Below are 25,850 nucleotides of genomic sequence, written 5' to 3' on the forward strand. Positions count from 1 at the left end.
TCCAAATGAGGTGAATGGTGCAGGAATTACAACAGTTTGCATATGTGCCTCCCCCTTGTTAATGGATCAAAAGTAATGGGACAATTGACTTCTCATCTGTTCCATGGCCAGGTGTGTGTTATTCCCTCATTATCCCAATTACAATGAGCAGATAAAAGGTCCAGAGTTCATTTCAAGTGTGCTATTTGCATTTGGAATCTGTTGCTGTCAACTCTCAAGATGAGATCCAAAGAGCTGTCACTATCAGTGAAGCAAGCCATCATTAGGCTGAAATAACAAAACAAACCCATCAGAGAGATAGCAAAAACATTAGGCGCGGCCAAAACACCTGTTTGGAACATTCTTAAAAAGAAGGAACAAACCGGTGAGCTCAGCAACACCAAAAGACCCGGAAGACCACGGAAAACAACTGTGGTGGATGACCGAAGAATTCTTTCCCTGGTGAAGAAAACACCCTTCACAACAGTTGGCCAGATCAAGAACACTCTCCAGGAGGTAGGTGTATGTGTGTCAAAGTCAACAATCAAGAGAAGACTTCACCAGAGTGAATACAGAGGGTTCACCACAAGATGGAAACCATTGGTGAGCCTCAAAAACAGGAAGGTCAGATTAGGGTTTGCCAAACGACACCTATAAAAGCCTTCACAGTTCTGGAACAACATCCTCTGGACAGATGAGACCAAGATCAACTTGCACCAGAGTGATGGGAAGAAAAGAGTATGGAGAAGGAAAGGAACTTCTCATCATCCTAAGCATACCACCTCATCAGTGAAGCATGGTGGTGGTAGTGTCATGGCGTGGGCATGTATGGCTGCCAATGGAACTGCTTCTCTTGTATTTATTGATGATGTGACTGCTGACAAAAGCAGCAGGATGAATTCTGAAGTGTTTCGGGCAATATTATCTGCTCATATTCAGCCAAATGCTTCAGAACTCATTGGATGGCGCTTCACAGTGCAGATGGACAATGACCCAAAGCATACTGCAAAAGCAACCAAAGAGTGTTTTAAGGAAAAAAAAGTGGAATGTTCTGCAATGGCCAAGTCAATCACCGGACCTGAATCCGGTTGAGCATGCATTTCACTTGCTGAAGACAAAACTGAAGGGAAAATGCCCCAAGAACAAGCAGGAACTGAAGACAGTTGCAGTAGAGGCCTGGCAGAGCATCACCAGGGATGAAACCCAGCGTCTGGTGATGTCTATGCGTTCCAGACTTCAGACTGTAATTGACTGCAAAGGATTTGCAACCAAGTATTAAAAAGTGAAAGTTTGATTTATGATGATTATTCTGTCCCACTACTTTTGGTTCCTTAACAAGTGGGAGGCACATATGCAAACTGCTGTAATTCCTGCACCGTTCACCTGATTTGGATGTAAATACCTCAAATTAAAGCTGACAGTCTGCAGTTAAAGCACATCTTGTTCGTTTCATTTCAAATCCATTGTGGTGGTGTATAGAGCCAAAAATGTTAGAATTGTGTCAATGTCCCAATATTTATGGACCTGACTGTATATAATGCTCATCCGCAGGAACACTTGCTCAGCACTTTTGTTAGCAGGATCTGATGCTCCCAGCGTTGCGACGTCACATGATCACGCTGGGAGTGTCAGGTCCTGCAGCCTCCATTGTGGAGCAAGTGTTCATGTGGTGAGGTAACTATTTTTTCCCATAGTGTACCCATTTCTATCTTTTGGGCGGCTGCTGTTCGCTGGCGGTTAAAAAAAAACTGCCATGTGAATAGCCCCATAGACTGCATTGGTTAGGAAAATGGCCGTCACATGGACTTTTTACACAGGCATGTGAATGTTTCCTTAGGACTCATGCACACAGCTGTTTTTTGCGGTTCTCAAAATCGCGGATCTGCAAAAAACGGATCCTGGCTGTGTGTATGCCGCCATTTCTTTTTTTAACTCCTGTAGAAATATTCTATCCCTGTCTGCAAAATGGACCAGAATAGAACATGTTCAATTTGTATTTTAGTGCCCGCGGAACAAACGTGCGGATGAGGACATATCTTTTGCAGCTTCATTGAAATGAATGGGTCCACATCCGATCTACATTTTTTGTGGACAGAAACTACAGCCGTGTGCATAAGCCCTTTTGCGGACAAGGATAGGCATTGTTACAATAGATCCGCCAAAAAATCTGTGTTTTGCGTACTGCAAAATATATACGGTTGTGTGCATGAGCCCTTAAAATTATAGTACACAGTTAAAGTGATAGTGCTTCCTCAGGATAGGCCATCAGTATCTGGGTCTGACACCCCACATACCCGCCAATCAGCAGTTCTGCAGTAGCACCAGAACTACATAGCTCCATCTGTTGTGTAGTGGACGGAGCTGGTTACTGGAGCGCAGTTGTTATTGAAGTGAATGGGAGCAGCCCTGCAATAATCATGTCTACTAGACAAGCTGTGTAGTTCCAGCGCTGCAGCTACTGCAGAAGAACCGTGGTATGTGGGACCTGCACTGATCACACAGTGGTGGCCTATCCTGATAAGCAATCACTTGTGAAAGAGTGGACAACCCCTTTAAGTAAACTGTTCCTAAGTCCTTTTCCATGTCAGTTTTAGGCCTCTTTCACACTACAGTATGTCGATTTCAGTGTTTTGCGTTCCGTTTTTCACGGATCTGTTTTTCCGTTTTTTTGTTTCCGTTGTGTTTCCGTTTCGGTTCCGTTTTTCCGTATGGCATATACAGTATACAGTAATTACATAGAGAAAATTGGGCTGGGCATAACATTTTCAATAGATGGTTCCGCAAAAAAGGAACGGATACGGAAGACATATGGATGCATTTCCGTTTGCATTCCTTTTTTTTTGCGGACCTATTGACTTTAATGGAGCCACGGAACGTGATTTGCGGCCAAATATAGGACATGTTCTATCTTTCAACGGAACGGAAATACGGAAACGAAATGCATACGGAGTACATTCCATTTTTTTTGCGGAACCATTGAAATGAATGGTTCCGTATACGGAACGCAAAAAACGGTCCGCAAAATGAAAAAAAAAATGGTAGTGTGAAAGAGGCCTTACCCAGTTTTTTCTGTTAGTATGTACTGGTGCTATTCTTGTATCAGTTCTTAACAACTATGTCCTTTGTGACCAGGAACATATGTAAAGAGTTATCTCCCAGGTGAAAGAGAACCATCTCCTGGAATATACCTGTCTATTTTTTTCCCCATGGAGCATTACCAATAAGTCTTCATACACAACTGGTCTCTTTAAGGAGAGCGACGAGTGACGCGTGGTCTTTTGTTGAAGTCAAGGGTCACATTTGGTCTGGCAGACCACTACTGTTTTAGACCAAGTTGTTCAATGACTCATCTGACTATGTCCACTATACGTTGCGTCTTATTGTTTTCATACTTTCCAGTAACGGTTGTGTGTGTGTGTTATCCAGGTGCCTCTCATATGTGAGACCAAGCCTATAAGTATCCACCAGATCATGGCGTACCAACGGAATGGATGCGTGAAAAGCCGCAGCGCCCCTCACCTTTCTCACACGGAACAAGAGTTTCACCAAGTTCAAGTGGATCCTGAGCCTGAAGCTCCTGAACCTTCCAAAAAATGCACAGAAAAAGATCACTGTACGATAGAGATCAGCGAACTTGAGACGAATGTGTAACCACAGGTTATGGACTCCTCTAGAGACAGAGCAGGTCCTACATCAACTTACACCTGGAGGTGGGATGCGAATGATGTTCATCACATCACCTACAAAAGGTGGCACATCAGTCAAACAAAGCAGAATACCTGGTTCTTTATTCGAAGGACTATGCTATAAACTCACTGCCAACTTGGAATGATCTCACAGTTAGAAGCATGCAGACGCTGGAGATGTCAGGTTTCCATTATGTACAATACCATCCAGTTGCCACCATAGTTAACTCCAGATAATCCTCAGTGCAGATATATGAAGGAGATAAGGATGTTTACATGACTAACCTCATTTGGTAAAATACATTTTATAAAATGTGATATATTTGTGTGTAGAGTAGAAACAGAATGGTGCCTACAATCCTCCTCTTGAAATAACACTTCACTGTGCTGTGTCTTGTATGTTTTATGGCCATTTATCTATTTTAATATGAATTCTATGGGATTAAAGTTGTAATGTGATGATCAAGTAGAGGCAACCAGAGATCTTAGGTGAAGACCATATGTACAATGGCCTTTATTAAAAATATTGAGCTGTTCTGTCACAAAGGCTTAACTGTTTTTCTAACTGTGTGACTGGTACTTTTTACCTTGTGCTGGTCATCTAATAATCCTTATCTCTAAACTACTAAGAGGTCATAGACACTTATTTAAGCCACATTCTTATCAGAAAGATAAGAACTGAACTATAATAAGTTTTTATAATGTCAGAGAGCAGAGGTAAGGAGCCCGTCAGCTCCCCAAATGATGGAAAAGACAGAAAATCCACAGGCTGCTATTACAGCATCTCAACAATGTACACAAAAAAGGCTCCATATTTTTAATAAAGACCAATTGAAAAAATTCTTTTTAGCTCAAAATAAGTACAATACAATAATAAAAAAAATGCCCCCAAAGGTGTACATAGCTTTTAAAGGAGTTTCTACAGCATTATAAAAACATAGCTGCCTTTTTCCAAAAACAGCGCCTTATCTGTCAACAGGTTGTCTGTGGTATCGCACCTCAGCCCATTCGCTTCGGTGGAGCTTACTCGCAATACCAGACACAATTCATCGACAGGTGAAGTGCTGCTTTTGGAAGAAAGCAGCCATGTTTTAATACCTTTATTAAACCTCATTAAAGGGGTTGTCTGAGATTTTGATATTGATGGCTCATCCTCAGAATAGTTCAATCAGAATAGTATCTGATTGGTGGGAGTCCGACTCCCTGGACCCCCGTCACGGCGTGATGCAGACTCTTCGTAGGCCAGTAACATCACATTATGTGCAACTGTCCCCTTCAAGTGAATGGGACTGATGTGCACTACCAAGCACAGCCGCTATCTGATGGACGTATCTGTGCCTGGTAAGCTGCAAGGAGTCCGTGGCGCTGATCGGCGGGGGTGCTAAATGTCAGACCCCCACTGTGATATTGATGACCTATGCCAAGGATAGGCCATTAATATCAAACACCAGTAAAACTTTTAAGTCTGGTCTAAAAGCAAAAAGTCAAGTGACATGTTGGATGCGTCCGTTTCGAGACATGGAAACACTAATGAGTGTATCAATTGAATTTTATTATTGAAAGTCATTTGACGGTGATTGCAAGGACCTATGACACCAAAGTCTTTCCATTGCTGCTTGTACAGTAAAATGATGGAGTTGGTAAGATTTGACTCCTGGTCGCCTGTTATTACAGAGATACACGAAAGTAGAAGGCACAATTCAATGAGGACAATTTTGTTTCTTTTGGTTTTGTTTATCTCTTTTTTAGGTAATAAAATTAAATGGAAATACCTTGCCTTTTTGTTGTGTTCCTTCCAGCGCTCTGGGCCTCGAACAGTATTGAAGGCGATAGATGATTGATTTGACTTCATGAACTGTGTTTGAGCAACATCTATCACCCGTGGGCTACACTAGAAAGGCGCCCACACACCTTCAGTAACTGTCGACTGAACGCTCATTTGGCTGACAGCTAACTCTCCCGTCTCCCGATACAGGTACATATGGGTTCTGCCAAGCAGTGGCGTAGCTATAGGGGTCGCAGTTGCCGCTGGGCCTCTAAGCCAGGGGGACCTGGGAGGCCCCCTTGCCAGTGGTACTGTACTTCTCCCTTTATAAGATGCAGTGTATCTTATAAAGGGAATACTAGTAAGTGCTTCCATAATGGAAGCGCTCACTAGTATTCAGGAGGAGGAGGCGGGAGTGAGGCGCTGTGAGCAATGTACTTACCCCTCCTCCTGCTCACTCTTCTCAGGTCCCGCGCTGCTGTGTCCTGGCTGCCTGCAGCGTCAGGATGTACAGAGCGCACTCTGACCTGACGCTGCAGGAGGTCAGGTGACTGTGCAGCGCGGGCCCTGAGAGGAGAGCCAGGACAGGGAGAGTGGAGGCAGGAGACAGGAGAGGTAAGTTATTTTATTATTTTACAGTGTGATCTGAGGTCTGATATGGAGGTCTTATTGGGGGTCTGGAGAGGTTTAATGGGGAGTCTGGAGATCTTACTGGGGGTCTGAAGTGGTCTGACTAGGGGTCTGGAGGGGTCTAATGGCGATTCTGGAGGTCTCATTGGGGGTCTGGAGTGGTGTCACTTGGGGGGTCTGAAGTGGTCTGACTGGGGGGTCTGGAGAGGTCTAATGGGGGTCTAAAGGTCCGACTGGGGGTCTGGAGAAGTCTAATGGGGAGTCTAAAGGTCTGACTGGTGGTCTGGAGAGGTCTAATGGGGAGTCTGAAGGTCTGACTGGGGGTCTGGAGAGGTCTAATGGGGGGTCTGGAGGTCTGACTGGGGGTCTAGAGTGGTCTAATGGGTGTATAGACATCTGATTGGGGATCCGGAGAGGTCTAATGGGGAGTTTGGACGTCTGACTGGGGGTCTGGAGAGGTCTAATGGGGGGTCTGAAGGTCTGACTGGGGGTCTGGGGAGGTCTAATGGGGGGTCTGGAGGTCTGACTGGGGGTCTTAAGAGGTCTAATGGGGATATAGACATCTGATTGGGGGCCTGGAGAGGTCTAATGGGGGGTCTGGAGATCTGACTGGGGGTCTGGAGAGGTCTAATGGGGGTATAGACATCTGATTGGGGGTCTGGAGGTCTAATGGGGGTCTGATTGGGGGTCTAGAGGTCTAATGGGGGTCTTATCTGAGGTCTGATATTGGGTCAGGGTCTTACATGGAGGTCTAATGGGGGTCTGATCTGAGGTCTAAAACGCGGGTCTGACATAGAGGTCTAAAGGGGGTTTGGTCTGAGATGGGGGATCTTATTTAGGGTTTTATATAGGGGTCTGATCTTAAAGGGGTATTTTTTGTACTGTCGCACAATATAAAGGGGTGTTTTTGTACTGACGCTCTGTGTGGTACCAGTATTTTCAGTGGGACTGTTTCTGCAGGAAAGTATTGGGGTGCACAGTGGACGCAGTATTGAAGGTGGCAGGATGGGGTGTTAAGAAGGTGAGGAGGAGGATGGAAAAGTAGGAAAGTAAGATGTCTGTTTGTTAAACTCTGCAGAGACGAGGCGCGGCTGAAAGAAGTCACCATGGCGGTCTGGTCTAAAAGGAGAAGAAGAGGAAAGAGAATATTTACATCAGAGAAGAGAAGTCACTGGATGTAAGAGGTACATAAGTGGCGCTGTATGACCCTGTATGTTCTGTAGCGCTGTATTTAATATTTTCCAAGTATGTCTTTAAAGGGGTTGTCTGCTTTTTTTCCGTATGAGCGCTGCCTTCTCTGCTCTGTTTAGCTGCTCATCACTGCAAATGCTACTGGTCGTGGCTTGTCTACCGGGAGAACAAAAGGATTGTGTCCTAAATTTCAAGGTGTCCAATGCTTCTCTTTACTGACGCCTTGTGTTTAGAGAGTCAGTAGCTTCACATACACATTAGATCGTTGGCCAGTACATCCAAAAAGGGTGGGTTTGGCTTACAATAACCTTTTGTATAGGGGAACCTGAAATTACTCCTTCAAGGCTGATACTTTCCTGTAATCTGCAAAACAGTATAGACAAGCACTTATATTTTACCCCTAGATACCTAACTCTGCTGTTCATAACTGTATGTTGAAAAAAAACCAGCCCTGTAGTACCACACACGGTCTTACAAAAATGGCTCATATAAGAGAGTGCCTCTGGCAATTGGCTTTCCTGCAGCTGTAGTCTCTGCAAAGGTATTTGGGAACGTCTCTACAAAACCAGATGTGGACCAGTCCAATGCCTAAAGACATGGGCGTTCTGGAAGCAGTTAAATATTGTAGTCCATGCTCCCATCCATGCTATAAATCTCCTGCTAACGCTTCCTGAAGGTGTTTTATTGCATTGAGATCTGGTGGCTTTGCAGGTCCTTGGAGTATACTGAACTCATCTTCATGTCTGAGGCCACATACCACATGAGAAGGAGCAGCATCATGCTGGCAACCATTAGAAAATAAGTAGACGGGCCATAAATGTATGTAATCGAGTAATCTGTGGGCATTTAAATGAGTTGAGCTAGCCACCCCATGACATCCCACCACCACAAGCCTAAATGACTTACACATGGCATGATGGACCCATTGTTTCATATGGTTTGTGCCCAGTTCTAACCATACCATCTGCATGGTGCAACAGATCAGTGGGGGTCCGACACCTGGGACCCCTGACGATCAGCTGTTTAAGAAGGCTGCGGCGCTCTCAGTAGCACAGAAGGTCATCAGTAAAAAAATCTCTTGGAAAACCCCTTTAAGATTCGTCAACATTATTTCAAATCTTCTAATCTCCTGTCAACTTTTCTTACTGCAATTCAGGTGGTGCCTCAAAACACCTCATTGTACCCCAGCAAGGCTTTTTCCCTCTGTTCTATGACTTAAAGAAGTTGTCTGAGCTTTATTTCCCCCCAGAAACTACACCTGCCCATGGTCTATTGCGGTGAATACACAGGAGGATTTTGCACAGATTGTCCTTAAAGTGAAACTCTAGTATTTTGAGTTTTGAGACTTTGAGTATTTACAATATTAGATGCAGAATGGATGCAGGAGTGGGCAGAAAAGGAAGTCTATGAGGTGCAGCTTCAGCCAATAGTTGCAGAGAAGGGGTCGTGTTTTCGGTAACTTCCCCTGCACGGTATGTAAACCTGCCGTCATTTTGTTATTTTAGGTACCAACTTTGCACAGTGCCCCTTGGAAACTTGGACCAGAGTTAGGGCTCGTGCACACGGCCGTTGCCCCACCATGGCCGTATTGCAGCCCGCATACGGCGGGTCCGCAATACACAGGGCACTGGCTGTGCACACCTCACATCACGGATGCGGACCCATTCACTTGACTCGGTGCAGAAGCATGGATCGGAAACCCCACAGAAGCACTACGGAGTGCTTCCATGGTGTTTCTGGCCGTGCCTCCGCACCGCAAACAAGTAGTGCATGCGCTACTTTTTTGCGGTGCGGACAGTCGGATGCGGATCGCGGACCCCATTCAAGTAAGTGAATGGGTCCGCGATCCGCATGCCGCTGCCCCACGGTCAGTGCCGGTGCATTGCGGACCGCAATTTGCGGTCCGCAGCATGGGCACAGAGCCGTTACGTTCGTGAGCATGAGCCCTAAAGGAAATATTCTTCATGATGACATGCCTACCTGATTGAAGGAAGTAGACCTTTTCTTTTCATCACATATATTCCATGCTACTCACAATCTCACAGACATTTTGCAAGACACAAGCCATTTTCTGACATAATCACATTGTGTATGACCAGCATTACTTTGTATTGAATAAGACTCATGACAATTCTTCATATAAAGTCAGTCTACCATGCATACCATCATATTTTGCAGGCCCCGATGTAGTATATTACTAAGGCTCCAGGGTGGGGAAGCCCCTTCCCATATGTAGATGAAGAAGCATCTACATTAGGCTGCTAAAGAGTTAAAGCGGTTTTCTTTCAGTAAAATATTAATGACCTATAGGTCATCAATATCTGATTGGTAGGGGTCCAACACCCGGCACTGCCATTGATCAGCTGTTTGAAGTGTTTGGAGCCTCCTCATAGTACAGCGCCGTACATTGCGTAGTGGCTGTGCTTGGTATGGCAGCTCAGGACCATTCACTTGAATGGTACTGAGCTGCACCTAGGCCATGTGACCGCGAACGTGACTTCATTGGCCTAGGAAGAGGCTGCAGCCCCAAGGCCTCTTCAATCAGCAGGGGGTTCCGCCACCAATTACATATATTGATGACCTACCCTAAGTATAGCTTATCAATATTAAAGGGTAACTGTCAGGTTTTCATCAAAAAAACAATTTTAGCATATGTTACTGCTGCAGCAGCATTATGCATAAGGCAATCTTTAGTTTCTTCACATACCACTGTTTTCCTTAAGTTTTTCCCTTAGTTACGGCTGTTTAAACATTTACAATATGAGGACCTTCTCAAGGTGGCTCCTCTGCCAGTTCTCTGAGGCCAACACTGCTTTCCCTGACTTCCCATACACACTTGCTGTAGCCAGCAGCTCCCTGCCAGCCAATCAGATTGGATTACTGAGAGACACGCCTCCTCACTCTGAAGCCTAATGCAGGCATTCAGTGTGAAGGACCGCCCCTCCGTCTTCCTGTCTTCTTAGCCGGAGACAGACAAGCCATAGCAACTGTCTTTTAAGGGAGCAGTGGAAAGGGACAGGGGACATTAATGAAAGCTGTTATTATAAGGTAATTACAGATCTTTTGGCAATCATTGACAGACTCATTCAGGTATACATGCCGAGCTCTAATAAACTAGCAAATAAAAAAAAAAATATGACAGTTACACTTTAAACTTCTGGAAAACCCCTTGAAATCAATGCAGCCCTATAAACGCTCATAATTATGCTGATAGGATGATCTTCACCATGGCTAACAGGATTCAGCTCCTAACAGCAACTTTAAACTTTCTTTGCAATGCAACTTTCTGTTATAGTTTGTGTTTCAGATTCTCACCATTTTTAGAGGGCATCTGTCAGCAGTTTTGTACCTATGACACTGGCTGACCTGTTACATGTGCACTTGGCAGCTGAAGGCATCTGTGTTAGTTCCATGTTCATATGTGCCCGCATTGCTGAGAAAAATATTGTTTTATTATATGCAAATGAGCCTCTAGGAGCAACAGGGGCGTTACCGTTACACCTAGAGGTTCTGCTATCTCTACAACTGCCATGCCCTCTGCAGTTTGATTGACAGGGGCAGGAAGGCATGATGATGTTTTCACTGCCTGGCCCTGTCAAAGTAGAGAGATTGCAGCAGTTGCAGAGAGCAGAGCCTCTAGGTGTAATGACAACGCCCCCGTTGCTCCTAGAGGCTCATTTGCATATATTAAAACATTCTTTTTCTCAGCAATGCGGGCACATATGAACATGGGGCCAACACAGATGCCTTCAGCTGTCAAGTGCACATGTAACAGGTCAGCCAGTGTCATAGGGACAAATCTGCTGACAGAGGCCCTTTAAAATATCTGCTTCCTGTCATGGAATGGAAACATTATTGTTTGAGAGTGAGTTATCATGTATCCAGTCGAGGCAATGCTTTTAGACAAGCATGTCTAAGGCTGAGTTCATGTCTACGTTGGCATTCTGGTTTTCTGTTGCGTTAGAGGAGTAGAAAACCTGAAAAAGTCGGAGTTCCACTCCATTGCATGATGGCCACCAATGGTTGCATGATGGCCACTATTGACTTATAATGGAGTCCATCAGGTGCCCTTATACTGTCCATCATTTTGAGGAAAAGTATAGCACTGCATGCTGCGCTACTCTTCCCATCAAATATGATGGAATCTCTGATGTGAACACAGCCATATACAATGTATCAGTTTAGGCATATTGTAAAAGCCAGTTGCAACTGTTTAGTTCACAGAGAGCTACCTAATGTGCATACATTGTAACAGACTCTCAGCTGTGATGGTGAGGAATTGAAAAACAAATATATTAGAAAGTTGCAGAACTCTTCATTATAAAGAAAGTATGTTTTATTTACATAGGACTGCACAGCCCTTTTACACTGGGTAGCAATACATGGTATTTTTATCATACAATATCATAAGAATAATGATAGCTATAAAAATAATTTACGTCAGCTGTGTGAACACTTCAATAACAGGACATTATGAGATTCTGCTAGTCCAGGAGATTAGAAGCTTCAGCCATCTACTGATTTACAGATAAATCCGAAATGAAATATAAAAAATATAACAAAAGCCAGCTTTTGCACGGTCCATGGCAGACATTACTCTTGTGTTGATTGAATGAGGGTCTTCTTTGTTCTTTCACTTCTGGAGGAATCCACAACGTTCAGCAAAGCTAGTTGAGAGGAGTTGATAGAAGGCAAAGCCTAAAAGTAGGAAAGGCAAGATTCACTTTTTGTCTTGTACAGTGGGAACCAGGGTTGCCATCATGGAAGTATTGGAATTATTACTGTCAGTGGCTTCCAGAAGATGCCATTAAGAGCAGCTCATTACATTAAGGATTTCAATTTAAATGTTCATCATTTACAGTAGATGCAAAAACAGCCAAAAGATTGAAGATGACTCCAAATGTATAACTGTTTGTGGCCCTGAAATTGCTAATGGCAGCCATTTGAGTTAATATAACATAGAAAAATATCTATGTGTTCTGTATGCTCACCAGATGATGCCACCATGGTTCAAAAAGTAGTTATTAATTTTATTATCTTGCCCAGCTCTGTGCTGTACCTTTGTTTTGATGCTGCTAGGGCTTGCAGTGCATGGGATAACCATGTAAAGGACTGCATTTCCCATGATTCCTCTCCCCTCTCACAGACATTGCCTCTATTTACAGCTTCCTATATGCCTCTCCATTACACGGTATAATGTAGTGCTGTAATTACTTGCTGTCTTTTCACATAACACAGACCTGCAAAACAGTTCTGCTGCCCAGCATGATAAACACAATCCCTCCAGAGAACTATAGAGGGAAAGGGAGAACCAGGGAGCAGTGAAGACAGGAGACATGTGAGCACTAGTCAAGGAGAGGGAAGAGGAGGGGTCGATAACCATCTGTTGAGTGTACAGGAGGCCACACAAGCAGGAAATAAACACCATGAACAGGAACACAACTGAATTTGTCAGAAAACTCTAGTGAACCATACTCTATGTTCTTCAATAGTGCGCTCACTAAGACATCATTACACAAAGTCCTGCTTTGAGTGACTCTTAAAGGGGTTGTCTGAGACTTTTTCACTGATGACCTACCCTCTGGATAGGTTATCAGTATCTGATCAGTGGAGGTCCGGCACCAGGGACTCCCGCCAATCAGCTGTTTTGAGATTGCACTGACGCTTGCAGTAGCACCACGGCCTTACCAAGCAGAGGACCATACATTGTATAGCGGCTGTGCCTGGTATCGCACCTCAGCCCCAGTCACTTCAATTGGGCTGAGCTGTGCCTAGGCCGTCTGACTGTCTTAGGCAGAAATGTAAATGATTACAGGTCTGATTAGACACAAGGTCTTGCCACAAGAGGGCATAAAAGTGCTTCCTCCGCTACCCTATAAAAAGGCTCTTAGAGGCTACTTTTTGGGTAGGCTACTTTTCTTGGTGAGAAACAGTAGACACATGCCTTTACCGTGCACCTCAAGACATTTTGCCCAGTTGAAAGACCTTAATAGGGTGCACATCATTGAACTCAGAGAAGCAGGATAGTCATTTTCAATGAACTACCCACCATCTAGGCCGTTCTGACCTAGGTGTTAGGAAATGTTGTGAGCAGTGGTTACAGGCTCTGGACAGCCCACCAGTAGAAATAATTGATTGATATGACGATAAACACGAGTAGCTCCCACAGATTTGTTGTCCACCATCCAGTCATAGGCGGCACCTTCATTACACACCCCTGTCTCTGCCAGGACCATTTTCAGGCACTGAGCAGAAGAAAACTTGGTGTCAAAGCGCCCATTACATCTCCTTGCACTGACAGCCAGCCACAGTTGCCGTCATTTGCAGTGGTGTCGTGAACGAGAAACCTGGACTGCTGTGGACTGGAACCATATTGTCTTTAGAGGCAAATTTTGATTCTGGGATCAGACGACGATTGGGTCGAGTATGGCAGTCTCGTGGTCTTGCTGTGGAGCGACACACCACGCCCCAACTGCTGGTGTGATGATCTGGGGAGCCATTGCATACGACAGTCGGCCACCCCTAGTAGTGATATGAGGGACATAAGAGCAGGACATCCTGTGGCCACATGGGTTGGCTCTCATGGTGGGGCTTCCAAATGGCATTTTTCAGCAGGATAATGCTCGCCCACACATAGCAAGAGTTTCCCAGGAACATCTCAGCCAGATCAGAAGACTTCCTTGGCTGCCCAGTCACCAGATTTATCACCAATCAAGCATTTATGGGACTTCAGCTTCAGCAACCTACAAGTGTGAAGGATTTACAGGCCCAGCTGTAACATCTATGGGCAAATGTGCCGCAGGATACCATACTGTGTGCCTCCGTGCCCAACCATACCTCATCTTGTATCCAGGCCACAGGATACCCAAAAGGCCCCTTGAGCCTCCTTGTAATTGTACAGTTTTTCCCAATAAACACACTAATATTGTAATCTCTTCCATATCATCATTACATTCACACATAGAAAGTTTCATTCAACTCCTTCTTGGTGAGTTTTGTTTTTGTCAATAAGTGTGGATTGACTTAGGGGTGTAACTATTAATAATGAGGCCCCATAGCAAAAAATGGAATGAGGTCCCCTTTCTCATGACCAACATCAGCAAGTGAGTTCATGTTATAATTAAAACATTTTTATACTGATACTTACCACAGTTACTTTTTGGTCTTAGTCATCATTGTCTGTTTCTTCTTCTTTCTTCTTCTTGGTGACTTTGAAAGCTAGATTGTTCTCAATGTCTAACACTTGCAGCTTCTCCAGTCCCTGGAAGGCGGACTCCATCACTGACTCAAGAGTTAACGTATTGAACCTGCAAAAAAAAAAAAGTTTTGGAAACCACAGTATTAAATGGGTTCTGTAGTTTGTTTAAACAGATGATCTATCCTCTGGATAGATCATCAGCATCTGATCAGCTTTTTGAGCGCCGCTGACTTCTCACTGTTTACCTCAGGCCCAGTGAAGTCACGACTTGTATCAACTGGCCTGGGCACGGCTAAGCTCCATTCAAGTGAACAGAGCTTAGCCGCGCCCAGGCCAGTGGATACAAGTCGTGACGTCACTGGGCCTGCCGTAAACAGTGAGAAGGCCGCGGTGCTCCTGGAGCGCCGCTGCCTTCTCAAACAGCTGATCAGTGGGAATCCTGGGTGTCGGACGCCCGCCGATCAGACAGATGCTGATGATCTATCCAGAGGATAGATCATCAGTTTAAACGAACTGCAGAACCTCTTTAAAGTAAAAAATGAAAATTAGACCAGCCCTGTACCTCACATGGATCCAGAGATCTCCTTATTCATTACTTTAATTGCTCTGCTACATTCTATTCGGGTGGACAGCTCAGGAGAAGTGTCTTTTCTGCTGCGGCTAAGAGGACATGTCCTTTCAGCTGCAGTTCTCTCCCTATCACAGCTCAGGGGGTTTGTCCTTTCTGCTGCAGTTCTCACCTTATCACTACCCAGGAAGTGTTTCCTTTCATCTGCAGCTCTTTCCCTAACACAGCTCAGGGGGTGTTTCCATTCTGCACAGATTTCTCCCTATCACAGTCCAGGAGGCGTGTCCATTCCGCTGCAGCTCTCTCCCTATAACAGCTCAGTGGGTGTATCCTTTCTCAAGAGGCATGTCCTTTCACAGGGGTTTGTCCTTTCTGCTGCAGCTCTCTCCATGTAACTGTCACAGCTTCTAACTGTACATATGACTGGTGGCTGTTGAAGGCTGGAATTGAGCATGTGCGACCACCTCAGTAGGACGCCATTATAATGAAGTACAGAGAATCTCTCAAAAGTTGGTCATTTTTGTAACATAAAGAAAATTAGAATACAAACTTGTTTTTCATGCTGAATGATATTAAAATAATATTTAAGGGCGACACAACCCTCTTGATGACATTTTAATTCAAGACATCATATTGTGTTACCTGAGGAAAATACCCTTTAAGTTAGGCGTGGACTGGAAGGCGCTGTCAGGGACCGTACTGATCTTGTTACTTTGAAGATACAGATATTCAAGACTCTCTGGAAGATCCGGGGGGACATAAGACAGCAGGTTTCCTGACAAGTCAAGTAGCTGAAAGTAGAGAAGCAGATTTCTTGATGACCAAGTATGTAGACACATGTAATCTATACTAACACATTAGCAACATGCTTGTTTCTCATGGATCTCAGTTGCAGCCCATGAGGCTGCTATGGGATCCTTTGAAAGATGGAGCCCATCTCTCACTAATTCCACCCCCTGTACTCTTGATTAGAAAGAACCAGAGGATCTACTTTGTAAGCAAACATGGGGATGGGGAATTGACCAAAGGCCCACGAAAGGGTAGGAAGAGGTAAACAAACATCAAGACTTCTTCTTAGTCAGAATTTCTGCAAAATGCTCAGGCCAGTCACTCTACTTTGCTCTAAGACATTGGTTGTCATGCAACACCACCTATGTACTCTTATGGGGAGCGAACTTTGAGGTTTGAAGAGCTACCTCACCTGGAGGCTACTGAGCTCTACCCAAGCCCCGATGTAGATGGAGCTGATCTTGAGTTTATTGTTTTTCAGATAAAGTTCTTTAAGTTTCGACATCCCGGCCAGTGTGTCTTGTGGTATTGAGCTAATTTCATTATCATTTAGTCTCAGAATTTCCAAATTCTTGGGGAGTCCATGTGGTACAGATCTCAAAAAGTTACCAGAGAGCTCCAAGGTCTTGAGGAGCCTCAGTTTGCGGAAAGCGTCCTTATGCACCGCGCTGCTCAGGATTTTGTTGTATCTCAGGTTCAGGTCCTCAAGGAGGTAAGTAGTGGCAAAATCATCCTTGGAAATACCAGTGATCTGATTGTGAAGGAGCATGAGCGTCTTCACCCTGCGTGGAAGTCCTGCAGGTACCTTCTCTAACAAATTGTTGTAGATATGAAGAGTGTGCAGCTTCTTTAAACCAAGGAAGGCTGACGGATGAATTCCTCGGGCCCTCAGCTTGTTGTTGTGAAGCAAAAGATACTCCAGATTTCTAATCTGAATCAAAACGTTATTAGAGATACTCCTGATTGAATTTTTTTCCAGGTGAAGTATTACAATGTTACGGGGTAGTCCGCTGGGAATGTGTGTCAAGTTATTGCTTGAAAGGTCAAGGTACTCCAATCTGTTTAGATTCCTAAAGTGACAAGAATAACCTTTGAAAAAGTAAGAAAATAATGATCTATGACATTTATTAGGAACATAATAGACTTAAAGATGAAAGAAAACTGAAGGGCCCTCAAGACCCCTTAAAATGCAAATATATCCAGTGCTCCAGATGGCGACCAAAATGATCGCCAATGCGACTTAGAATTGCAAAATGGGTGACAAGACGTCTTGTTGCCATTTGCACCCTCGGCTGCTCTGCCTCTTTAAGAAAAAAAGGCTTTCATCCAGCAGACACACGCTGCAGATGTCTGTAGTGTACGGGAACTGTAATACCCGTCACTACCAAAGGTCACTTGGTGTGCTGTCGTCCCTCCTTAATTATGGGGAAGTTGGTATATGTCAGTTTTATAAAATGTCATGTAATGTAATGCATGTATTTCCCTGTTGCTATGAAACTTGCAAGTACAGGCCGGCTAGGGGTGTCATTCCAGCTCTTAGGCATTAGAGGGAGCTAGGGAGCCCTAGTTTATATAAGGGCCAGACAAGGAAGGGAAAGTCAGTGTAACCTGATCTAGTGTGGAGTGCAGAAGTCAGTCTAGACCACAGCTCAGAAGTTTCTAGAGCCTGAGGAAGTTTCCAGAAGCTGAGAGAGACAGAGGCAAAGATCAGGAAAGCAAGAGGTACTCAGAAAGACAGAGGAGGTACTGATTAAAGCTATAGCCAAGGATATAAAGCCAGAACTAGGTTAATGGGCCTTGGTGAAGATATGCTATATTCCAGGATCAGACAGAAATAGAGTGCTAGCTCCTGTGCTGCAAGTCCTGTGTTCAACACTCTGTAATTACCTTGCTGTAACTGAATTGCCTGCATCGACCGAATTGCAAAATCGACTGTATGCCAAGGAACTGCGATTCCACTATTGTCTCTGCTGGAAAACTACTAAAGTTGGAGTTCTGTTTTAATACTACGTTTCCTCAATTTATTCCTGCATCCGCAAACGGCGTGCCACCGTTTACTTGGCACTGGCGTCACGAACTATTTCTACCTATACCTGCCCTTGCAGAGAGTCAGCTGTACCAGGTTAGTGTATATTGCACTACATCACCCAGAAACACCTACTGCACACAACTTGAGTACGCTGCACATCTCTTTTGGCGTCACGAACAGGATACGCACGCTTTCTAGTGCAAGAAGCGTGAACTTTGTGCCTTATACAGTTGCCCTGTGACCAAAGTGACAATTTTCCTGTTTTATTCAAGTGGACTTTGTGGACTGAAAATCGTACCCAAAGTGTACCAAAAACCTCTAAAAAGCGCTGTGCAGTGTTGCGCTACCCAGAGGAAGAAAATCGCCGCATTGGAGTGTGGTTTTGTGGACTTTTTACAATCCTGCTTGCTGTCAGTGAATGGACAGCGTTTTGCTAAAGATGGCCACCGGCTGCCTGGAGTAAAGTTTCCCGCGCCGCTGAGGACATTCGTGGGCGGATCCCTGCAAAGACACAGAGAGTCCCGCCCCTCTTCATCATCGCACCGCTGCGGCCCTGCTTCTCCTGCGTCACCGCGGTCTCAGGACGTCCGGAACCTCGCGAGACTTGGCCTGCGCAAGACCAGCGATACCGGTAAGCACTTGTAACCGGAGGGAAGGGGATTGTTCCGGCCCCTTTAGTCGCCAGCGGTCACCTCTCAATAGACTACTATGTCAGAGCCAGGAGTGCCTGAGCAGCCGGCCCCAGGAGAGCTTGCGGCTCCTAATCATCCTACAGCCCCCAGCATGATGCCCTTTACCATGCCTTACTACTTCGGGGCCCCATGGTTCCCTCGTTACAGGGGAGAGACCCATACCCTAAGGGACTTTAAAGAAAAGTTGCTGGCACTATTCCGATTGTACCCTATAAATGCCGACCAGCAAATGGAAATCCTGCTGGCACAACTGGAGGGAGCTGCCCGTAGAGAAGTGTTATCCTGGCCGGCTCCTGAGCGGAGTACTATAGAACAGATATTCACCCGCCTCAGAGCCACTTTTGAAACTAGGACTGCCTCAGAGATAAAGATGCATTTCTTTGGCAAGAAACAGAAGTCCGGTGAGTCCCTCCGTGACTATGCCCTATCACTTCAGGAGGCTTTAGGGGCTGTAATCCAGATAGATCCCAAAGAGGCTGATAACCAAGACCAGACCCTGAGGGAACAATTTATCAACGGGGTGTCTAGTGAACAAATAAGGACCCAGTTAAAGATGCTGTCTGCCCAGCACCCTAACAGTACCTTTCTGGACTTTAAAGAACTGGCTATAAAAATTCTGGGGTCCGCAGTATCTCCTGAGTTGAGCACCCCACCTGAATCATCAGCCTGCAGGCCAAAACCGCTTATCACTAACCGAGCTGAGGCCGGCCAAGCTGTTCAAGTGTCAGCTACTGATACTATTGCCATGCTGACAGAGCAAGTAAATCACCTCACTAAAAGTCTAGAGAGAGTGTGCAGAAAAATAGAGGAATGGGAAAAACCCATAATGCTAGATGAAGAATTCCTGTCACCTCCTAGGCCGTTCCCACCTCAATACCAAGAGACTCACCCCAGGGATCCTGGGAGGCGTAATAGAGGTCGCAAGAAGCCCGTGTGTACATACTGCAAAAAGCTGGGACACACAGAATCCACGTGCTGGCAGTTAAACGGGCAACCCCTGAGGCTGAGGACCAACCCTCGGGAGGTAGAACACTAGGTCCAGAGGATCCAAATTGGATGCCACGTTATGTAGGATCCCATCCTAAAATCAATATAGAGATCAACGGGATCCCCTTTGAAGCCCTATTAGATACTGGGTCTCAGGTCACTACTATTCAGCTGCCCGCATTTGAAAAGTTCTGGGACACCAACCAGTTGACCCAACCGCCTGAATCCTGGGTGGAAATTATCGCCAGCAATGGCAAACCAGTAAAGACTCATGGATACTGGGAACCCACCCTGCAGGTGGGAGAAGTAACCCTGCCTCAACAGGGAGTGATCGTAGTGCAGGCCGGTGACAGAGGAGGACATCCTGTCATTCTAGGCACCAATGTCTTCAAAAACTGTTATTCAGAAATACTTGCTGTATTACATCAGACTTTGCCCACAGCTTCCTCTGCATCCAGGAGGGTGATTCAAAAGACTATTACGGTGTTAAGTGCCCAGCAGAGGTTTGCTAATGGGAAAGGAGAAATTTGTACTGCCAAGATCCGTGATAATAAACCTGTGACTTTGCCTCCTAATTCTCAAACTCTTTTATGGTGTCGTGCTGTCCTGGGAGTCCAAGGCCGAGATTATCCAGCCCTGGTGGAACCAATCCAGATGGAGGATTATCCTTATGTGAGAGCTGCCAAGTGCCTGGTGAACGTCTCCCAAGGTAAAGTACCTGTCCGTCTGATTAATCTGAGTAATCATCCTGTTGCGCTTACTAAGCATTGCCCTGTTGCCCAGCTGTCCCAGGTGTCCTTCCAAGACATCATTCGTCTTCCAGTGACAGAAAAGCCGCCAGCTGCAGACAGCAGATGTTCGCCGGTGACCCAGCCACAAGTGCCCTGGTGGGAAGAGCTCCATGTAGGGGACGAGACTACCCCCCAACATCAACAAGAAGGGATTCTACAGCTTGTCAAGGAGCACCACCAGGCCTTCAGTAAGCATGCTACTGACTATGGAGAGGTTAGTGTCATACAACACACCATACCTACTGGCTCTCATCCTCCTATCAAGGAGAGATACAGACCCTTACCACCTACTTCATATCAGACTGTAAAGGAAATGATCCAAGAAATGAAAGACTCTAATGTGATCCGGGACAGCCGTAGTCCGTGGGCTGCACCCCTGGTTCTTGTAAAGAAGAAGGACGGTAGTATCCGTTTCTGTGTGGATTATAGGAAAATTAATCAAATAACCCACAAAGATGCATACCCACTGCCCCGCATTGAGGAGTCACTAACTGCTCTGGGCTCCTCTGCCTATTTCTCCACATTGGACTTGACCAGTGGCTACTGGCAAGTACCCATGGCCCCTGCAGATAGAGAAAAGACTGCCTTCACTACTCCCATGGGCCTGTTCGAATTCAATTGTATGCCGTTCGGGCTATGTAATGCCCCAGGAACTTTCCATGGAACGGTGTTTGGGTCACAAAAACTTCGAAACAGTGCTGCTGTATCTTGATGACGTCATTGTGTACTCAAAAACATATGAGGACCATCTGAAACATTTGGCAGAAGTATTTGAAATCCTTATCAAATATGGCTTGAAGGTAAAGCCATCCAAGTGTCACCTGCTCAAACCTGCAGTAAGATACCTGGGGCATATAGTAAGCGGAGAGGGAGTGCAACCTGACCCTGATAAATTGGCAGCTGTCTATAATTGGCCGGTTCCTACTACTGTCAAAGAGGTGAGGAGTTTCCTGGGTTTTGCCGGCTACTATAGACGTTTTATCCCCCATTTTGCTTAAATAGCTGATCCTATCCAGGAGCTCTTGAGGGGGCAACCCAAAAAGAGTCCTAGAACTCCTGTGCCCATTGAGTGGAATGAGAAAAGAGAGATAGCGTTCCAATTGCTAAAAAAGAAACTGACCGAGCCTCCAGTGTTAGGTTATCCAGATTATAGCAAGCCCTTCCATCTCTATACTGATGCTAGCAAGCGAGGCCTGGGAGCTGTGTTAGCCCAGATCCAAGAGGGAAAAGAGAGAGTGATAGCATATGCAAGCCGCTCCCTGAAAGGAGCTGAGAAAAATGACCAGAATTATAGTTCCTTCAAACTAGAGTTCCTGGCATTAGTGTGGGCGGTGACAGAAAAATTCAAGGATTATCTAGCCGCCACCCCGTTCATTGCATTCACTGACAATAACCCTCTGGCGCATCTAAATACAGCTAAATTGGGGGCCTTGGAGCAGAGATGGGCCTCTCGCCTTGCCAACTATAATTTCTCTGTAAAGTATCGTGCTGGACGTACTAATGATAATGCTGATGCTTTATCCAGACTTCCCACAGAGACAGCTCCTGATGATGTACGAGATGCTTGGGAAGATGTAGAGATGCCGGCTTTCTATAACAAATTTGCTCAACAGGATCAGGCTCGAGCTACCAATAACAGAGCTGCAGTTCCTTCACCCTCCAGTAGGCCTGAACCTAAAGAAGAAAGGTGGGTGAAACTACAGTCTGAAAGTAGAGTGCTGGGTGAGTTGTTGGACTTCATTACTAGTGGCAGAGCCCCTGAGAGGATCCGGCGTAAGAGTGCAGATCCTGAGCTCAACAAACTGTGGAGACAGCGCCATCAGCTCTTCATACAAAAGGGCCTATTGCTACGGAGAAGCCTAGACCCAGTGTCCAACGAGAGAGTACACCAGATTCTCATACCCCGACGAGATGCAGGTATGGTGTTGGAGATGTACCACAATCAATCCGGTCACTTTGGGGTCCAAAAGACTGAAGCTACTATCCGCCAGCGGTTTTACTGGGTAGGCATGAGAGAAGACATGGAGAAGTGGTGTCGAGAGTGTGTAGCCTGTGCCTTGAAACGAAGTGAGCACCATGATCAGAGGGCACCACTGAGACCCATTGTAAGTACCCGTCCTCTTGAACTTGTCGCCATCGACCATGTAAAACTGGAGCCTAGTCGCTCAGGGTATGCTTATGCCATGACTATTATTGATCATTTCACAAAGTTTGTTGTAGCAGTGCCTGTGAGAGACCAGACAGCCAAGACTACAGCCGAAATGTTCTGGAAGCACTTCCTCCTGCCCTATGGATGTCCAGAAAAGATCCTCACCGATCAAGGACCTGCTTTTGAGTCCCATCTGTTCCATGAACTGTGCCGCTTACACAACTGTAAGAAGATCCGGACGACGGCCTACCATCCTCAAGGTAACGGATTATGTGAAAAAATGAATCAGACCTTGATAGAGATGCTGAGGGCCGTGCCTCCTGAGAACAGAGGAGATTGGCCCAGTCTGTTGCCACAGCTCATGTTCACATACAATCATACCATACATTGTTCCACCGGGTATACCCCTTTTTACTTGATGTTTGGGCGCCAAGGGACATTGCCTGCTGATCATTCATTGGACATACATGTGCCTGATTGCATTAACCCATTACCTAACACCGACTGGGTTGCTGAGCACCAAAGGCGATTAGATGCAGCCAAAGCCATTGTTCAGGAACGTATGGACCTTGCTAGAGACCGACAGCAGAGAGACTATGATCAGGCAGCCCATGCAGAACCCTTGACCATAGGGGCCGTGGTATGGTTAAAGAATAACCGTCGTACCAGCAAATTGGACAGTAAGTGGGAGCGAAGTCCCTATGTTGTCACTGCAATCCCAAATGTTGGAACTCACACTTATGAGATCACCCGGGAAGACAAGGGATCCCAAATTGTACACCGAAACCGGTTGAAGCTCTGCCTGACACCAGAACCTAGTGCCGAGAGTTCCGGATCTGAATATCCTGTGTCAGAGTCAGCAATACCGCCTGAGGATCCTATGCAGGCTGTCAGTAATCTCAGGTATGACGCTGATCCCATGCATTGGCTTCTGACACCGTGGTTGAACTTGCTGGTGCCTGCTCCGGCACCTACTGTAGTTTTACCTCCAGAAGAGCCGGTTCAAGATGCCCTGGATCCAGTTCCCCCTGTAGTGGATATTGTTGTTCCTGTTGTTCCAGTTGTTCCTGTTGTTCCAGTTGTTCCTGACCGAGGTCTCACGGATGGAGACCCTCCTGTTGCTCCTCTCCCTTCTACCTCGTTGCTAAGGGAAGAGGAGACCCCTGTGTTGAGAAGGTCTACCCGGATGACCAGGGGACGTCCGCCAGTCCGTTTAGGAGACTTTGATTATTCTGGTGGTGTCTCCTCCCAAACAGTTGCCACGGGCAATACCTTACTTGACATTTGTGCGCAAGAATGGACTCCTCCACGTGAGCCCTTGCCTGTGATACACCCACGGGAAACTCCTGGGTAGTTCCGTTATTTTGCTGTCCTTTTATAGTGCAATTTGATACTAAGGAACCGTGCCCGGAGACAGACTCAAAAGTACCTGAGCCTCTGAGATTCTTACTCTTTTAAAAGTAATGTGCCCAGGGATGGACTCCACCGCATGAGAGCCTCTGTGATTTAATAAGAAATAACCTGGGTACGGACTCATGTTTGTTATTTGAGCCTCCAAGAACTTTTATACTGTTTTCTACTGTTTTATCATGGACTTATTCATTGTCATGGACTATCCTGGTTATAATGTTACGCTGTGCCAGGTCAGCGCCCCCGTTCCATTCACTATCCTGAGAGAAGAGAACGACGCCCCTTGTCACCACACTTCACTTTTGCCAATTGGACCTGATGTAAATGTAAATGCAGATGAATTACATGTATGTATGCCTGCATGTCTCTATTTTCTATTTCAGGTAGAGATTCCAGTTGGGAGACCCATGATGGAGTACGAGGTCGTACTCAGCTTAAAGCAGTGGGGTATGTAGTGTACGGGAACTGTAATACCCGTCACTACCAAAGGTCACTTGGTGTGCTGTCGTCCCTCCTTAATTATGGGGAAGTTGGTATATGTCAGTTTTATAAAATGTCATGTAATGTAATGCATGTATTTCCCTGTTGCTATGAAACTTGCAAGTACAGGCCGGCTAGGGGTGTCATTCCAGCTCTTAGGCATTAGAGGGAGCTAGGGAGCCCTAGTTTATATAAGGGCCAGACAAGGAAGGGAAAGTCAGTGTAACCTGATCTAGTGTGGAGTGCAGAAGTCAGTCTAGACCACAGCTCAGAAGTTTCTAGAGCCTGAGGAAGTTTCCAGAAGCTGAGAGAGACAGAGGCAAAGATCAGGAAAGCAAGAGGTACTCAGAAAGACAGAGGAGGTACTGATTAAAGCTATAGCCAAGGATATAAAGCCAGAACTAGGTTAATGGGCCTTGGTGAAGATATGCTATATTCCAGGATCAGACAGAAATAGAGTGCTAGCTCCTGTGCTGCAAGTCCTGTGTTCAACACTCTGTAATTACCTTGCTGTAACTGAATTGCCTGCATCGACCGAATTGCAAAATCGACTGTATGCCAAGGAACTGCGATTCCACTATTGTCTCTGCTGGAAAACTACTAAAGTTGGAGTTCTGTTTTAATACTACGTTTCCTCAATTTATTCCTGCATCCGCAAACGGCGTGCCACCGTTTACTTGGCACTGGCGTCACGAACTATTTCTACCTATACCTGCCCTTGCAGAGAGTCAGCTGTACCAGGTTAGTGTATATTGCACTACATCACCCAGAAACACCTACTGCACACAACTTGAGTACGCTGCATGTCTGCTGGGTGAGGATCCGCCCCTCACACTACCCGCCATAGAGGGTGGGCGTGGCTTGGGTTCCCGCTTCCAGCAGTCTGGCAAGTGTGGAGCTGAGCTGCTGGAGACATCTCAACTACAGAGCTCCTGCACAGTCCACGGCTGATAACACGACGCGAGTCACCCGTATGCAGATTTATTAGTGTGTTTTATAGGACTGGGTCCCTATGAGGTCACAAGGAGAAGCCAGAGATCGATAAACCCTATAAGAACAAGTATAAGCACCGACTGTGCCGGTTTAACACCACAGTATGTCGGTGGGATCCGCTGTCCTGGTCTGCATAGCACTGCTGGGGTGGCAAAGCATTATATTGATTTATGATGCTATGTAACCCTTAGAGATCTGGAATGTACTGGATAACACTGACCTAATGCTGTCAGTGTTATCCAATACATTCCAGAACTGTAAGGGTTACATAGCATCATAAATCAATATAATGCTATGCGACCCCGGCAGTACAGAGCTCCTGCAGACGCAATCCTATCAATGCACAGACTAGTAACCATTTCTGATCATAAATCCTATAATCTATTATTAATCCACAAGACCAGTATTCACTTCCAATTAGGGCATAGCAATCAGCTCTCAACCTTCCCGTCAGTCCGTGTTACTGCTGGCAGAAGGATGAAACGGTGGGACTCCCGCGGCCTAGGGGCTCGC

The 25,850-nt window shown here is 45.7% G+C and overlaps 2 protein-coding genes across 3 annotated transcripts in view; one reads left to right on the forward strand and one right to left on the reverse strand.

The window, feature by feature from the left end:
• Positions 1 to 3,744, forward strand: part of SLC1A7 (solute carrier family 1 member 7) — a 99,610-nt gene extending 95,866 nt beyond the window's left edge. For both annotated transcript variants that reach the window (XM_040406985.1, XM_040406986.1), the window contains one exon: positions 3,406 to 3,744. In XM_040406985.1, the coding sequence (XP_040262919.1) occupies positions 3,406 to 3,630 (225 nt within the window). In that variant the 3' untranslated portion in view covers positions 3,631 to 3,744. The remainder of the gene's footprint in view (positions 1 to 3,405) is intronic.
• A 7,203-nt stretch (positions 3,745 to 10,947) lies between these two features.
• Positions 10,948 to 25,850, reverse strand: part of PODN (podocan) — a 56,332-nt gene continuing 41,429 nt past the window's right edge. The window contains exons 8-11 of the mRNA XM_040407721.1: positions 16,219 to 16,876; positions 15,660 to 15,808; positions 14,399 to 14,558; positions 10,948 to 11,949 (exon numbers count right to left, since the gene is read on the reverse strand). Coding sequence (XP_040263655.1) covers positions 14,417 to 14,558; positions 15,660 to 15,808; positions 16,219 to 16,876 — 949 coding nt within the window. The 3' untranslated portion in view covers positions 10,948 to 11,949; positions 14,399 to 14,416. The remainder of the gene's footprint in view (positions 11,950 to 14,398; positions 14,559 to 15,659; positions 15,809 to 16,218; positions 16,877 to 25,850) is intronic.

The sequence above is a fragment of the Bufo bufo genome, chromosome 9 (assembly GCF_905171765.1).
Source record: "Bufo bufo chromosome 9, aBufBuf1.1, whole genome shotgun sequence".
Taxonomy (NCBI): Eukaryota; Metazoa; Chordata; class Amphibia; order Anura; family Bufonidae; genus Bufo; species Bufo bufo.